At 41.1% G+C, this 16444-nt stretch overlaps 3 protein-coding genes across 4 annotated transcripts; 1 reads left to right on the forward strand and 2 right to left on the reverse strand.

Annotated features, from left to right (window-relative positions):
• Positions 1-407: 407 nt before the first annotated feature.
• themis2 (thymocyte selection associated family member 2) lies at positions 408-5044 on the reverse strand. The gene is made up of 6 exons (XM_076106704.1): positions 4901-5044; positions 4389-4529; positions 3881-4306; positions 2037-3268; positions 1639-1756; positions 408-1346 (listed from the first exon to the last, which is right to left on the reverse strand). Exons 1-6 carry the CDS (start codon positions 5001-5003, stop codon positions 1201-1203), a joined length of 2166 nt encoding a protein of 721 aa, XP_075962819.1. The 5' UTR covers positions 5004-5044; the 3' UTR covers positions 408-1200.
• Positions 5045-6207: 1163 nt separating this feature from the next.
• LOC142965735 (nuclear inhibitor of protein phosphatase 1-like) lies at positions 6208-10762 on the forward strand. The gene is made up of 7 exons (XM_076106808.1): positions 6208-6280; positions 6831-6891; positions 7160-7313; positions 7439-7656; positions 7847-7991; positions 8637-8701; positions 8795-10762. The coding sequence occupies exons 1-7, from the start codon at positions 6228-6230 to the stop codon at positions 9146-9148; spliced, it is 1050 nt and encodes a 349-aa protein (XP_075962923.1). The 5' UTR covers positions 6208-6227; the 3' UTR covers positions 9149-10762.
• Positions 10763-11110: 348 nt separating this feature from the next.
• On the reverse strand, positions 11111-16444 carry cyp4t8 (cytochrome P450, family 4, subfamily T, polypeptide 8). 2 transcript variants are annotated; one of them, XM_076106805.1, is made up of 12 exons: positions 16301-16444; positions 15429-15573; positions 15252-15296; positions 15017-15144; positions 14768-14892; positions 14495-14649; positions 14298-14404; positions 13820-14010; positions 13587-13720; positions 13162-13226; positions 12755-12837; positions 11111-11548 (listed from the first exon to the last, which is right to left on the reverse strand). In XM_076106805.1, exons 1-12 carry the CDS (start codon positions 16442-16444, stop codon positions 11371-11373), a joined length of 1500 nt encoding a protein of 499 aa, XP_075962920.1. In that variant the 3' UTR covers positions 11111-11370. The 2 variants fall into 2 exon arrangements, with proteins under 2 accessions (XP_075962920.1, XP_075962921.1); XM_076106806.1 differs by lacking the exons at positions 15252-15296; positions 16301-16444 and having other exon boundaries at positions 15429-15554.

Consider the following 16444-nt stretch of genomic DNA (forward strand, 5'->3'; position numbering starts at 1 on the left):
TCGTCTACCAGGAACTCTTGTTTCATAATTTAAACATACACTTTTTAAGTTACATTTTTCAAACATAATGTAGTCTGTACAGTGGGCTTAGAAATTGTTACGGCCCTTTCACCTTTCCACATTTTATATTTAACCTTCACTTGAGACGATTACAACCCCCGTTTCCCGTGCAATTTGTGCAAATTAATTAACATGTAAATGCAGAAATATTTCATTTTCATGTGTAAGAAGTAACTATTTTGCATCCGGTATCTTAGGGTCCCACTTTAGATGTCTGTCTTGATTAAGTCCACCTGTGGCATATTCAGTTGGGGCAGGATGCAGAAATGTAGACCAACACATCTGTCAACAAGGTTGCGCTGGTTCACAGCTTTGAATCAAATTTGAATAAACCACATCGGTCTGAGTTGATTCTGAAGCCACTTTAATAGGGATGATGCATCTCTTAAATACAAAATAAAACTCTAGACAAATGAATCTACAGTATGGTGTTGAAATAAATGGTTCCAACCTTGAAAGAAATGGAGAGTACATCAACTTGATTTGTCCTTTTGTTAATTCTTTGGCAGTGAGTCAAAACCATCATTTCAAAACAAAACAATAAGTAAAAATAGGATTTGATACTGTGTGGCACATTTTTGTACTCTCAGATCATTAGTTTGATGTCACAACTGGGAGCGCTTCTGCTATTGTATTACCGTTACATGGCCATTACATGAGAAGCTACACATTTAACTGAGACTCGTGCCTCCCAGACTGGTTTGAGCCTTTTCTCTTTATAGTTTGTATTTATATGTTGATACTATAGGAGGTTTCCACATACATCATTAAATGCCTGTACAATAAAATGTAATACTCTGGGAAGCTTATAAATATGCATTACTCTGAGGCAACAAGGTAATGATTCAACTCTGGTCATTTTCAAGGCTGTTTGTGGTGTTGTGATTTGACTATTATACTGGAAGGTGTTGCTGATGCTCTAGGATGGACTAAAAAACTGCTAAGAATTGCACAGTATAATGGTATTTTATGCAAACAATATTTAGGATTTCATGGACATGTTGCTTGGTCTGACTATAAAGACTCACAATACAAGTCTATGCCACACTGGTACAATAAAATACAATTATTCGAGATAAGAGAGCTTAAAAACTGCAATAAGACATTCTCCTTCGTCATTCTTAACTTCAGCCACCCATATCACATATTCTGCTGCTGCGGTTTTGCAAAACTTTTGAAACATAAGACATTCTCATTTGCTTTTTTCACTACGATTGCGAAGGTCTCATCCATAGTTTCATAGTCATGGTCGCTGTCCACATCTGCTGCGATTTCACGCAGCTTTCCTGAAGAAGAAGGAGAAGAAGGGTTACAGTTAATCAATCAGTGGTGCCATAAATAAAAACTAGAGCATCAAATGTGTATTAATCTGTATCCAAAAGTCGTCCCAAACGAATGCACCATGGAGTAACATTTGCTAACTACAGTGTCCCTCTGTAATAATTAGTAACGTAGCATTTTTTAAAGAATTGTTGGTTTGGTCTTAATAAAAAGGATAGAATAATGTCAGAATTGTCCTTTAAGTGTTGTCAGTATGGCTGTAATCTATGCGATAAGAGTCTGCAATAAGAGTTTCACCTTTTTCCTTCGACTCCTCCATTTCCACATAAGTGTTTGGCAGAGCCTTGCCTGTTGTCCCTTGAGCTGATGCGTGCTTGCGGGGTACAAGTGGCGGCAGTTGATTGTCCAAGATAGCCTGCACGATAAGAGGAAGTCAGAAACATTCAGCTGTATTACATGCACGCCTTCTTTACCACAGCAAAAAGTGGAAGCATCGTGTATTTGCATAGCCTGCCATTTCTGACCGGATTAAGATTTCCTCAATGTCACATTGTGAGAAAATGTGTTTATCTGTGACAGATGTTACACTGTGGTGTGTTTTACAGAGCGAGATGAGACACACAACCTCATCTCAAGCACAACAGATTCTAAATAGCTTGCGGGACTGCCATACGTGTGTGAAAAGCCATACTTACTGGAGGTGGAGGAGCTGGGGGCCTTCTTTTGCTATTCAAAGTCAAATCGGCTAACTCCTTGGTTGGGACTCTTTTGTCCGGTCCTTGCTTGGACTTGCCTGCCTTGGATGTTTTCTTTAAGGATTTTTTGGATGACTGCGAAGATGACGGAGTTCGCTTTGGTGGTCGAGGTGGAGGAGCTGCATCTGAGTTCCCCTGTTTGCGAAATTCATAAAGGAACGTGTCTGTCACCTCGGTAACCCGATCCACATGGCACTTAGGTGGCTGACCGCTGGGCCATGGCAGGGCGTCCTGGGTAAAAGAGACGGACATGGAGAGCCACTGGGTTGGGATCTCGAAACAGTGGTCTGGCCTGTGCAGAAAGCTTGCCTGTATGGTGGGCTCTAACAGGGCCTCCTCTATTCTGAGACATGCAAACCCAAACAGGGGATCAGTCTCGAGTTCGGTATCCCGGCTCACCACTTTCACATCCAGTGGCAAACTAAACTGCTTACCCAAGTCTTTGAGTCTGTACTTCTTGTTATCGGCGATCACCTCCACAAAGTGACCCTGCATGTACAGAGGCAGAAAGATCTCCTCTCTCTCATCCCCCTGCTTGACCTCCTTTTCATCATCATCATCATCATCATCATCATCATCATCATCATCATCATCATCATCTGGCTCTTGGAGACGCTGACACAAAAGAGCCTCGACGGCCTGCTTCTGTCCCTGGCTGCTATCACAAGGCAACTCCATTGTTTCGCAGCGAACAACCTCCAGCTGTTCGCCCACACTGAGGGCAGGCAGTCCTTCCTCCTCATCTCCCTCAAAGCTCCTTGTTACACCCACCTTCAGACCCGGTGCCTGGATTGAAGCTACGTACAGCTCGTACACTGAATTAAACTCTCTTGGCCGCCTCCGTAATCGTCCACCATATTGCTGAGATACCAGGAAGTACTGCTGTGTCTTTCGGCTCTTCAAGCTGGATATTAAAACCATGGCAGATGTTCCTATCTTGTGGAAAACCAGGTGGCTGGTCTTGCTAAATTCTGGCAGCCAGCTGCACCTGAACAGAGAGTGGGTTTCTGGGCCCTCCAATATCTCTACTACTGTCGGGAAGGATTCCTCCGGCTGGGAAAGGACCTCCGTCAGACTGAGCGGGGTCACAAAATTCACATCATTGCACATCTCGGTGACATCGACCACATCCACCTCTAAGCTGGACGGAAACTTGAAGATGTTTTTCCTCACTGTACAAAACAAATTACAGAAATTACATTAACAAATGCAGAAGAGGAACTTGATGAAGTACAGTGTGCTTCTTCAGTGATAGAAAATATATTCAGAACCGTTACTATAAGCAAAAGTATAACTAGTAAAAGTATACAGTGTAAAACTTTAAATGATACTGATTAATGATTAATGATTGGGTTTTTAAGATCTTATCCTTGAGTAAACCAAAACCACATTCCACTGTGATTGACACACAACGAGAAAGAAGAAAAATTATTATACAAACAATTATTATCATAATCATCGTCATAAGGATAATAATGGTATTAAAAAAAGATAATTTTAAAATATATATATATTTTTTTAAAGTAGAGAGGAAAGAGATGAAAGAACGGGCAAATAAGCCGGCCACCTTGACGATATATGAACAAACAAACAGGCAACAGAAAAGCATTCAGGAGTAGTCGAGGACACATGTAAGCAGGCAAACAACAACTTACAAAAAAAAGGGTAAGGGTAATTTACACACAACATTTTTGAATACATTTTGATCAGATAAACAATATGGAAATAATCTGTTTGCAAGATACAGATAACATATAAGAAAAATGAAAATAAGTTATTCTCACTGCTCATGATGGCGTGGACCTGGTATATTGGGCTGAGGGCAAGGGACCGTTCACACTTGGTGGTGTTGACGAAGCGAAACTGTCGACTGCGCAGGCTGGGCGAGGACATGATCTCCTGCAGAGTGAAGCGCTCCTCGCTTTCGCACTCTCTGAACTCCCCTTGGGAAGAAATTGGGATACACACTTCTGCGGAGGCTTCCTGTTGTCCTCGAACGTGGCAGCGCACCTGATCCTCCTGGCCCTCATGCCGCTCAATGGAGAGCACCGTCAAAGCTCTGTCGGCCCCCAGTGTGAAATCGCCAACGCTGATCTTGGAGCGGCTGGTGAACGTGAAGGGAAGGCAGGATTCCAAGCCCACGGGCCTCAGGCTCACCAGCTCCTCGATGGTACCGTACGGCATCTCATCTGGAACGACCTTGAACAAACCTGAGGAAAGAGCACCAAGTGTCAGCGGGCAGCTATGAAGCAATACTAGCCGTTCTCACAAGAATCGTGTCTAAAGACCAACCTGTGTGGTTGATAGGCAGCTCAAACGTCTCATTGTTGCCGATGTCTTCGCAGCAAACTGACAGCAGCTCAATGCTGATAACCTTTATTAGATCCCCAGTAGAAAAGCTCACTTCACTCCCAGAAAGTTCATATATAGACCCTGAAACGGAGATTGAGAATTTGACCAAAGAAGGAACTAAATAACAAGATCAGTAATGAGCAGGTATATCAGGGATAGATAACAATTCTAAACTACTACAAAATAAATATTCATAATTACCATTCATGAGAAATAAAAACCTTTCAACTAAAACAAATAATCACTATCTTATTTGGCTATAACGTCTGATTTGGGTTTGAGAAAATAAGGAAACATACAAATGTATGCAATAGATACAATGACACAAAACATATATCCAGACAGGTTAGGATTTGTAGTGATCTAATATCTTCAAATAATCTGTAATCTCTTTTGTCCTCATCTGCCCTCACAGTTTCCGTTCACAACCAACAATGCAATCAAATGCCTACCTTGGAAATACACTCCAGAGCAAACTTGTAGAATTTTTGGCAGACAAGAGTTGTCAAATGAAGCAATCAGTTGTTGAAGTGGCAAAGAAGTCGAGTCTGCCATCACTGTTGCCTCAGTGTGCTGCGATCAAAAGTGAAGGCAGACAGCAAATGTCAAGTGAAGTATAAAAGGAGGTTGCTTTCTCACTCAAAAACCACAAATGTGAATGAGGAAGTCACAGGAGCTGTTTGCACAATGCTTGCATTTTTTAGAGGCGGAGGACAAGTGATATGACTTTGAGTTGTGAAAGAAGATATCAAAGATATTATTCTGTTATTCATTTGATTGCAGCATTAACACCCAATAAAGCAAATAGGCCAAGATACTCCAGGATATATACCCATATTAGGAAATGTGTCATGTTTGTGTGCGTGTTTGTGTGTTTTAGAAGTAAAAACATTTGTTTAGTGCACACATAGCACACAACAACTCTTTTTTATTGTTATGCACCATTCACCAAGTCAAATTCCTTGTATGTGTAACGTACTTGGCAATAAACGGTTCTGATTCTGATTGAGGGATAACATACTCCACTCTCAAATGGACACATTTAATTGTTCTCTATGAAGATTGTTTCAACGTCTAAAAGATGCCCAAAAACTAATCTTGTTTTTGAATATCAAGATGGACAACTTGGCCAAACACAAACTGATATTGTTGTGTTTTGGCGTCAGCGCTGTGTAACAAAACACAACAATAATGGTTGATACTTGACATGTTTATCCCAGCCGAGCCACAAAAGGGATTCCCTGAGCTTTTTGGGAACTGTACCACACTTCTTTCCAAATACAACCTTCCAGTGCTCTTCAAAGTGTGCCGTGACACGTCTTTCATGCAGGGAATATACCCTCTCAAACTAGTTAAGCCACTTATAGTAAGACAACCCCCTCACTTTCTGCAGAATAAACTAGGCATCCTCTGTGACATCACAAGCCCCTCACTCTCAAACCATTATCTCTCCACAACAACAAGAATCAGACACATTTCAAAAAACATTTTATTGCAGCATGCCTGTTTAGAGTCATATAGCTGGGCTCTGAGACGCCCTAGTGGTTGTTCAGGGAATTCAAATTTTTTCTTGTTCACTTTAATTGACCCCACTTGATGTTAGCAGAGTGATAATTTGACCCAATTTCAGTCTAAATTGTGTGGACATAATATATTTTAATAAATCTATTCGGTGTTCTACTTTGGATGTGATGTGTTAGAATTGGAAGACAGCAACTCCCAGTAACCCAAAGTGACGTTTACCCAGCATGCACTTCGGCTATGAGAAGATGAGGCAAGATGGCGACTAAAATAAGCAAAGAAAGTGCTCCTCCTTTTGATTGTCCATCATGGTGAGAAAATCCACATGCTGAAGTTGTAGCTGTCTGTTTGTAATGCAATACCAGATGCAAATGAGCAAAGCAGCGTTCACTCATTCATATAACTGATCTTTTACGCAGAGATAAGCTTGTAGTAACTGTTGCTAGCGTTAGCAACTAAGCAAGCTAGCAAGCTAACTCGTTCACGTTGGTATTCATTTACAAATGGCGTTAGGTTTTACTGTCGTTTCTACAAGGAAATGCTTCACGTGTTAAGGTTAAGGGTGTCTGTTATGAGCAGAATGGGTTAAGTGGTATTGATAGTGCGTTTTCTAAACATGTATTTGCCTTCGTCTTGGTCTTTAATAGCATTGCAATAGATGACGAACGTTACAAACGTTTCCATGAGAGGACTAACGTACAGGTCCGCCGTGCAAGCACTCGTTTATTATGAATAAACCTTCGTGCATATCAAGAGAAACAAAGCTAGGCTATTGATTTGTTGTAATGATCAACACTGCACAAATGCTCAGATTGTAGACTTTGTATATGTTCAAAACGTTCACCAAGTGTTATCTTTTAGGGCAGGCAAGCCGCCTCAGGGGCTCCACCTAGACGTGATGAAGGGAGACAAACTGATGGAGGTAACTTGGCTATTTGACTATGCAAATGAGTTGAATGCACCAGATACAAGCCTGACGTTCCAATCTGTCCCAGATGTGTTGCACACTGGGACTTTCTTTGGCTTCATGGCTTAAAACGGTGCGAGAGCAGAATAAGCCCTGATATTTATGCCTTTCAGTGAGAAGAAACACTGTTCGGTTATGGCTCAGAGGCACAAAGACATTTTACATCACCTGTTAACCGGTTGTTTGAAAGACCTCGATTCACGGAAACTGTCTCTTCCCGTAGAAACTGATCATAGATGAAAAGAAGTACTACTTGTTTGGAAGGAACCCGGACTGGTGTGACTTCACCATCGACCATCAGTCATGCTCACGTGTACACGCTGCCCTGATCTACCACAAACACCTGAAAAGGCTCTTTCTCATAGACCTGAACAGCAGTAAGACATCACTCACAATCACACTTGTATACTCGTGTTGTATTTAGAACCAGTGTCTGTCCACGGTAATGTAACATTCTGTCTTAACATTTGCAAACCACTTTATTTGATTTTCGCCATTTTAGCCCACGGTACTTTCCTGGGACACATCCGTCTGGAGGCACACAAGCCTCAGCAAGTTCCCATAGACTCTACGGTATCTTTTGGGGCCTCAACAAGGACCTACACCATCAGAGAGAAACCCCAGACCCAAGGCACCGCCGGCACCGGGGACAGCAAGACGGGAGAGGATGAGGAGCTGAAAGGACTGCTCGGGCTTCCAGAGGAAGAGACGGAGCTGGAGGTACATTGAGTTTCTTAATAATAACGATATTCTCGTACTCTCAAATATGAATTACATAAAAGGAGAAAGAAAATGGCAGCACCTTGTCTCTTAATCATCACATTTGTTGCCCACAAGGTAGACTGCTAATAGGCGTTATGAAGTGTAACATAATTAATATCGTTATCAATGCCTGTCTGCATCCTGCCAGAACCTGACGGAGTTCAACACGGCTCACAACAAGCGCATATCCTTACTGACTATTGAGGAGGGTAATCTGGAAATCCAGAGGCCTAAGAGGAAGCGGAGGAACTCCAGAGTTACCTTCAATGAGGACGACTCCATCATTAACCCAGGTATGAAGAATTCAAGGTTCTTTGTGTGGAGGTTTTACAGCATGTAACTGAAAAGGACCTTTAGGGGATTTTACTTTGGACCTCATTGAAGTTGTTTTTACAGGCAGTAAACATATTAAAGGTGCTTTATACGAGGTTTGGAGCATTTCTATTGCTTTGCAACGGCTCTTAACATTAATATAGCTGAGCCGGCGGCTTGCAGCTAAGAGTGGAAACTCCAACTAAAGTGCCGACAGAGCTAACAGTATTTAGCTGAGAGGGAACTGGAGGGTGGGTGCTACACTTTTGCGACGACGCTGTCGGTCGGGACGGCGTTATCAGCTGTAAACGCCGTATAAACGCAGTGCAGCACGGCGGCCGTGAACTTGCTAGTTAGCATTCTCTAATCCGGTAGACATTACTCCACTACTTGTTTGCAGCCATAATAATGCTCTGAATACAAAATGTAGCACCACTAAGTAATTTAAGTATTTTGAATGGGTTTGTGCAGTGAGGGGCCTCCCATCATGCTGTAAATATATAACCAAGCTATGTCATATGTGTTAAAGCTATGTGATAAGATATGTGCATGTCTACTATTCTTCTTTTTAGGAAACAAAAACATTCCTTGATCAATTTTAACACTTGTATTTTTAATACTTATAGAGGATATAGACCCCTCGGTGGGACGGTTTAGAAACATGGTGCAGACTGCGGTCATCCCCATCAAGGTGAGCTTTTATGTCACACAGCACAATACCGGTGCTATGTTTGAGCAAAGATATGACTTGGAATATGTATAACCGGTGTTGTCCTCTCTGCAGAAACGCAGATCAGAGGGTCACAACACTCTTGGTCTCGACGACCTGACTTCAAAGCGCATGCACGGCTACAGCTTGGGTGGTGGTCTCTATGGGGACTTGCCCCCCACCAGTCACGAGAACCAGCCAACAGGAGCTCCGGGAGGTGCTGCTATGCAGGGAGGGCTTCCTCTGCCCTTCCCCAATCCGGCGCCCGAGGTGGACCTGGCCCCAGAGGCTCCCCAGCCCCCCGTCACACTCAACCCCACCCCCGTCACAGCCCCCTACCTTCCAGAGACACACAACGAGCCACGCAAAAAGAAGTATGCCAAAGAAGCTTGGCCGGGGAAGAAACCCACCCCTTCACTACTCATCTAACAGTTTGTCAAAGCTGCTGACTCTCAGGTTACCAGCAGATACAGCAGGGACTGTGACCTGGCAGAGGGGGAGTCATTCACATCTCAATCTAGTTTTTTTATTTTTATTTGTCGTGTTACTCATTGTCATCACAAAAAAAAAGGCACCACACAGTGGGGTCTGTCACAAGATATCACCAACATTGCTATGTCAGCAGTTGATAAGTTGGCAGGAATAAAGCAGAAGTTTGATTGCAAACACAATTAACATAAATGTACAACACTCGGCAGTTAGCATTTGAGCCTCAGAGGTGCGGTTGCCTACTTTTGTCTGTGAGCGACGGGCTACATGGATATGGTTGTTTTGGTTGTTAAGTTGTATTTTTTTTTTTTTTTTTACTAATCACTTTTTCAACATTTTTTTCACTCCGTCAGTGTTTTGATAATGCTGTTAAACAAATGGCAAAAACATACTTTTATATGAAATATTTTAGCGTGAAAAGTGATGAGTCACAGAATCCAGACATGAAGTCAGTGTCTATCAAAACACAGGGCTGCTTTTTATTTCGAAAAACCTCTTAATATAATGTGAAGCCTTTCCATTACATGGGTTAGACCAATAGGACATCAACTCAAGTGTGTTGTATTTGTCCAACAAGCCACTAGATGGTGACTTGTGCACAATGGTGAAAGTTGTCAGTGAGCTCTAGCTGCAGACTTGCAGCTGCTATTGTTTATGGCATGTTGCACCAACCTCAACATTTCAAAATCTACACGGCATCTCGTGAAAGTGATGACGCAAACTCGTCGTTACTGATTTGGATTCTTCTGCAGATAAAAGCCACTTGCCGTGTCCAAACAGCATGTCGATCACATCTTTTTCTAATATATATTGAGTTTTAAATGGTTTGTAGTAAACTGTAAATACAAGAATTTTACAGTTTTCTATGTTGGCAGTTAATTGGACTATTATGTAGGAATAGAATATAGTTTTAAATTGGAACAGCAGCACAGTAACAAATACCAACTCGGCTGCAAAATTTAAGAAATGCTCGTCAAAACACAAAAGGTTTGGATTTAGTATGTTTTGATGGTCATGTAGTGTGTTAATATCTTTCCCTTGCAGAAGACTACAGTGCCGTTTATACAGTGAACTGTTCATATTTAGTTTGCCCCGAACTGACTTGAGACGTAGGAACCATCTTTGCACAGTAACAGAATATCAGTTATTCATGTCACACATTTGGAACATTATGTAACTGGTTGTAATTCCCAAATGGAAAGGTCCCATGAAATAGTATTCTCACTTAACTGGTGTTCCCTTTTGAGAGAGGCATCAGACTGCAAGCTGTCGATCTTATTTTAAACAAAGAGACAAGTAGTTATAAGAGGAAGGTCGAGTTGATGGAACATGCAGAAAGATCAGATGGTAACGGTTGGACTTCTTTGGTATAGCATTAAGTCAGCACTAAAGACGAGCTGTTTTCATGGGATCTTCTAAGTGAAAGGTTGGAGATCAGAAATCAACAAAAGATGAGGTGTTTCACTTTTACAAACTGTGCTGGTGACTTTTTGTCCTTGTGGATTTTGTAATCATATGACTGTAAATAAAAAATGAATTACTTTTGACTCAAAACTCTGTGCAGTGTTTTCAGCTGTGATTAAATGTTGAATTCGATGACCTCTAAGCAAACAGACCGTAAACAAAGATTTCCTCACACTTAATTCTGGAGGTATTTATTGACCAGATACCTCAAGGGTACTTTGGACCCGATTCCAATGAGTTCATGTAGCACAGACAAAAATTAATGTTCACACAGCGGCAGCGCCCTTTAAAGTTTTAAGAATGTTATTCTTTGATCAGTAGTGTGAAAGTGCACGTTACATCATGAACACAAGAAAAAAGATAAAAATCGGCTAAACCTTTTGGTGCTTTGACCTGTTCCTAACCCCCATCAACCACTACAAAAACAGAACCACAAACTATATTATGGTGCATTTACAAATGAGGAAATTATTCAAACTGATTTGGTGAATAAATCCTACCACAATAGAGGTCTTATTCTTTATTTCCACATGTTAAGTGCAAAAAGATCAACTCCTTTTTCAGCAAGTAATTTCTAACCCAAAATGTTCACTCACTAAATAAAATACTTTAGAGTTATCTTTCATTATTATCCATCAGTGATTCTATGTCAGTGTTAAAGTTCTTCATTCAGGTTTGAGCATTTACCCTTTTTGCATTTACCCATGTGGGTCTACAGGTCTGATCTTGATGTGGATGCCATTGATTGAGCGAAGCACCGTTCTAGCAATTAACTTGGGTTTCTGAGTGGGGTCCTCCATCAGCTGGTATCTCTTCAGTGTCAGGGCCGTCACCACTTTCAGCTCATTCATGGCAAAGTTCTGACCAATGCAGTTTCTGAGTGGGGAAAACAGAAATATGATGAGAAATGAAATGCAACATAAGAGGACAGCAACATGCCATAACTAGTGAATTTAAAGATTAAAAAAACAAAACAATTGTTGTTGAAATTTAAATCAACAGTCAGTACTTACTAATTATTATTATTTTTGGATGTGGGTTGACATAATGACAAAAACATATGGTACTAGCCATGCTGTACATGAGGATAACATGGAGCCCATGCTCAGTTTTCTTTGGTTTAATAGAGTTTTCCTCTGTTTGCTCAGACAGATGTTGTCACAATTTCTAAAAATGAATCCTTTGCTAAATGAAGTTGTTGGAGCCATAATGTAGTTTTTTTATTCTATCTTTGAGGGAAACGCAAGGTGAATTTATCCACGCAGTTCTGACATTGAACACAGGGTGGAGCATTAATGTAGAGGGTGAGGGTTAGGTGCATATAGGTAAGCGCTTGGTGATGAGAATCAGGTGTGTGTGGAAGGGAAGCTAACAGTGTCTTATCCTGTTGTGTCGTATAGTGTTCTGTAACCTGGTGGTGCGAGAGCGTGACTGGCATGCTGAGATTCATTGGTAGGAATAAGATTAAACAATGCTGATTTAATGCTGTGGTAAATGTGAAAGGGAATAAATGGCTCAACGGATCGAAGGAGATACAGCGCACTGGAGAGTGATTTGTTTGTAGAATAGAACACGCGTGCGAACAAGTTCTCCCGTTCGCCCCTCAGTGGCTTACAGATACAATTAGATGTTCGTTAAAGTCAATACAGAGGTGATATTTGCAATGTGTGCAACTGGTGAGTTATCTTTAACTAGCAACAAGCTTTTCCAAATTGGTTCTTACTGCAGGGCAATTGTATTGTAAAGTTGAACTTTTATGTTGCCCGTAAATCGATGTTCAGTCAATGATTGCATTTTTTTTCCTGCTGGTAGCAAGAGTTGTTTACTAAAATCCAAAGATGTGCAGAGGGTATTTCATTTTGGGGTTTGTGCGTTGTTTTGAATTGGATCGATCCAAAGTTACACTGAGCTCTCTTGTTTACTGTAACCCCAGTTTGTAAACAGTTTGTATTGTGTTGTTGAAAAGGGGTTACACATTCACATACTGTGCAGACTGATAAGATGGAAAAATGATTAGAAAGAGAGTAGTTGTGTAGCCCTAGTTCATAGTGAGCCAGTCCAAATGATCAGGTGAGGACATACCTTGGCCCCGCTGAGAAGGGCACGAATGCATGTGGGGACCTCCTGGAAACATTCTCCGGAAGAAAACGCAGTGGGTCAAACTCCTGTTTCGACACACAAGATAAAAAGAAAGGGCATAGATCACACATTTTTCTTAATTTTGTCCCCTGAAAATCTTTCGAGTCTGTGCCCACTCACACCCCTAATACAGTGAGAGGATACACAGTGGCAGATCTTCTGGAACCAGGTCACCATAGGGTTCGCATTAATTGTGCACCAAATTGATGTCACTTTTTATGTAGATGCAGGGTGTTGGGCCACCACAGCAACGAGGGACCAGAAGTTTACTTTTATCATTGATTCTATGTACACCATGTAGTTGAGCTTTCGCTTCACAGAGACTTCTCAGGATGATCTTCTCGACTTACATCAGGGTTTTCCCAGACAGCTGCATTCCTGTGAATCCCAAACACACTTGCTCCAATAAGACAACCTGCAAATGAGACAAAAGAAAGTAGGTTTTGGATTGTGCAGAGACTGTAAAACAAGGTGTACTAAAGCAAATAGACTATCATTTTAATATATTAAAGTGTGTGAGACACTTTTTTTTGGAACCTGCTAAAACTATTTTAAGCATGTGGGTTAAAGGGTTAATGTATGCTGTATGTTGTGCAAGCATGACTTACGCCAAAGGTCCATTATGGGAGACTTAGGTGACCAATACAAGTTAACAATATATTCCTCCAGTGAGGTCAAAGTTATTATATAATCAGAGTATGCTGCTTCACTGAGGCAACATACTCTTGAGTCCCTATGTGACTATGTGAGCTTTCCAAAAACGGTAAAAACAAACCTTTTGGCAAAGACCTTCCATCAAAAAAGGTCATGGGTTTGGTGGTGATTCTGGATATTCCTGGCACAGGAGGGTAAAGGCGGAGGGATTCTTTTATGCACATTGTAGTGTATGGAATTTTACTGAGATGCTCCCTGTAAAACAAAGACAGACAGGCATTAGTTGTCAATATTCTCAACAAAAACAGTGAGACTCTGACTGGCACTAACTTGCATTGCACGTGGCAAGCCTACCACGCAAAGGTGTCCTCGCCATCCAGAGCGTGAATGATCTCTTCCCTGCAAAGCTTCTGGTGTTCCGGGTTGCAGGCCAGAGAGTAGAGGATGAAAGACAAGCCACTGGCTGTGGTGTCATGGCCCTCAAACATGAAGGTGTCCACCTCTGCTCGTATATCTTCATCTAACAGACCTTGTTGATTCTCATCCTGAAGGTGAGATAATAGACAGAAATGAGAAAAAAAGACTAAATAAGCTGCTGATGGCTGTATATTGTTTGCGGTCTTTAAGTTTGATTGCTGCTACTCTAAGGCTGTTTATGCTTTAAATGACTCAATACTGTTCTTCAAACTATTTTCTCTAGAGAGGATGTTGTAGCAGTTGGTATGTAAGGGCCGTTTACAGGTTTGTGGTTTATTACAGATGCCGTGACGTAATGCAAAAGTGAGCATGTGTACATTTCTGGATTCAGTGGATGGGAGCTGATATCACATACTCTTGCTAAGAGAAGGATGTCCAGAAAGTCCAAGTTTCTCTTGGTCTGTATGCGATCCAGCTTATTCTCCTCCTTTAGTTCTTCTCTCCTCTTTCTTATGATTTCCTCTTCAGAAGGACAAGACACTGAATGAGTATATATTGCATATTGATCAAATCCAGTGTGATTGACATTTGGCAATTGTTTGAAGATCTTACCTGTATGTCTGTGGGCCACCCTGCATGCTTTTCTAAATCTGAAGCCGTGTGGGCTGAGGTGGAAAATGAGGTCATTGTGGTATGGAAATGTCCGGAGCCTCAGGTTAATGAGGTCATTTAGGTCATACACCGCTTTGATGTATGCATTTATTCCACTGAAATGAGAACGTAGGCAATCATTAAAAGCTCAATGATGAATGATTCAGACAGCTGAAGCAGCAAACATTTGAGAACCAAGACCAGAACTTGTGAAACGCTTCGTTATGGACTCACCTCTCAGTCTGACAGTTGCTGTTGTCGCTGAAGGCACACTTCAAGATGCTGTCTAGTGTCATGAGGCTCACGCGTTCAAACAATTCAAAGGACTCATTGCTGTTTGCATATCTTTCCCATTTGTCCTGGCAACAGTGAGAGAACAGATGTGACATCTCCGCAGGAGACACGCTCATTGGCTCAACCAACTTTGACATACAAGTTTGTCCTCTAGATTTTCTCAACATTACTAAACCGGCATTTACATACCAGCATAGTGTTAGTAGAGTCTGACATCAGATTTATGTATGGTTTCAAAACATCATAATGGAAACCTGGAGTCAAGAGCCGTCTGTGTCTAAACCACTTCTGACCTTTTGACAGCAATAAACCTTCACCTAAAGACAGAGACGGAAAAAGTACGTGTGTCAGTGAGTAACGCGCCTTAACAAACAACTCTGTCGGTGCCGGAATAGGCAGAAGGAGAAGGGCAAAGCGGTCTTACCAATCCAAGGCTCAAAGAAACTGTATGCAAAATTATCTTTTGGCTCTGTTGGGAGACAAACAAATTAAAATGATGTTACATTGACCTTTGGTTGTAAAAACGTGTAGCCAATGTTGTGTGTGATATTAGTAAAGATACAAATAATAATAATAATAATAAGAATAATCGCTCACTCACCTGTTGATGTGAATAGCGTTTTCACATAATCCGGGTGGTGAATGTTAAAATAACAAACAAAGGGACCAAACCACATTGGATAAGCATATGGGTAGTGCTGTCCCCATTTCACAACCATGTGCAAGTCTTTCCCATCTTGTTTGAACTGAAAGGAAAATACACACATATAGGAAGCTTAACCAACCCTGTCTGTCCCGTAGCTGAGGGAGGACAGTCGGTTCGCCTGAACTCTAATGTGCAGAATTTGAGTAGAAGTAGCAAAACCACAATATTAAAATGTACTCAATTACAAGTTTAAGTCTTTCATTTAAAATTGTACTTAAATAAAAATCAATAATGCATTATCAGAAAATGTACTTCAGTATCAAAATTGAAAGTACTCTTTGTGAATGGTTCTTTAAAATGTTGGATACGTAATAGAGACTAGATCCAGGTGAAGTTCATTTGAGCTATTTCTTAAATGCTGTGTATTCAAAAATACATGATTATTTTACAGGTTGCATGTTTTTCATGTACTTTACTCATTTCTTAAAATCAGGGACAACACACATTAACAATGAAAAACATTAAGGCCGACATGTGTCTGATGAAGCCAAAAGGCTAGTAATTATGTAAGATATGTATCTGTAAAGAAACTTAAAACAAAAAAATATATAAAGTACCCTTTAATATTTAACAGTGTAAATATAAATACTGGTAGCTCAGGGATGACTCAAAACTGTTTTTTGCACTTATTTACTTGTTTGTGTTTACTGTAAAGCACTTTGTGACTTTGTTTTGAAAGGTGCTAAACGGCCCATACGTTATGATTACAGCAGTGATATTTAACAGATACACGCAGTTGCAGTTGCTGCTATACGGAACCGGATTACCTCATTCATGTTTCCAAAGAGCCAGTGCGCAGGTGGTCCCGGAAAAGCTTCAACGTTTCGAAGCGCGAATCTTCTTTGGGCGAGCAAGATCGTTAATTTATAGACGACGGCAGCAAGACAAAGTAGGGCGGACAAGTGATGCAT

This window comes from Anarhichas minor, unplaced genomic scaffold (assembly GCF_050575085.1).
Source record: "Anarhichas minor isolate MPS153535 unplaced genomic scaffold, ASM5057508v1 ptg000035l, whole genome shotgun sequence".
Lineage (NCBI taxonomy): Eukaryota > Metazoa > Chordata > Actinopteri > Perciformes > Anarhichadidae > Anarhichas > Anarhichas minor.

Excerpts from the sequence above, each read along its gene's own strand:
- themis2 (XM_076106704.1), bottom strand. The coding sequence starts at position 5,003 with ATGGCAGACTCGACTTCTTTGCCACTTCAACAACTGATTGCTTCATTT. Across the intron at positions 3,269-3,880 it reads GGTCCACGCCATCATGAGCA|TGAGGAAAAACATCTTCAAG; the intron begins GTGAGAATAACT and ends TGTTTTGTACAG. Across the intron at positions 1,347-1,638 it reads GGAGGAGTCGAAGGAAAAAG|GAAAGCTGCGTGAAATCGCA; the intron begins GTGAAACTCTTA and ends CTTCTTCTTCAG.
- LOC142965735 (XM_076106808.1), top strand. The coding sequence starts at position 6,228 with ATGGCGACTAAAATAAGCAAAGAAAGTGCTCCTCCTTTTGATTGTCCA. Across the intron at positions 6,281-6,830 it reads CCTTTTGATTGTCCATCATG|GGCAGGCAAGCCGCCTCAGG; the intron begins GTGAGAAAATCC and ends GTTATCTTTTAG. Across the intron at positions 7,314-7,438 it reads TCTCATAGACCTGAACAGCA|CCCACGGTACTTTCCTGGGA; the intron begins GTAAGACATCAC and ends TCGCCATTTTAG.
- cyp4t8 (XM_076106805.1), bottom strand. The coding sequence starts at position 16,444 with ATGCATCACTTGTCCGCCCTACTTTGTCTTGCTGCCGTCGTCTATAAA. Across the intron at positions 14,011-14,297 it reads ACATCCTTCTCTTAGCAAGA|GATGAGAATCAACAAGGTCT; the intron begins GTATGTGATATC and ends TCTCACCTTCAG. Across the intron at positions 11,549-12,754 it reads CCCTTCTCAGCGGGGCCAAG|AAACTGCATTGGTCAGAACT; the intron begins GTATGTCCTCAC and ends TTCCCCACTCAG.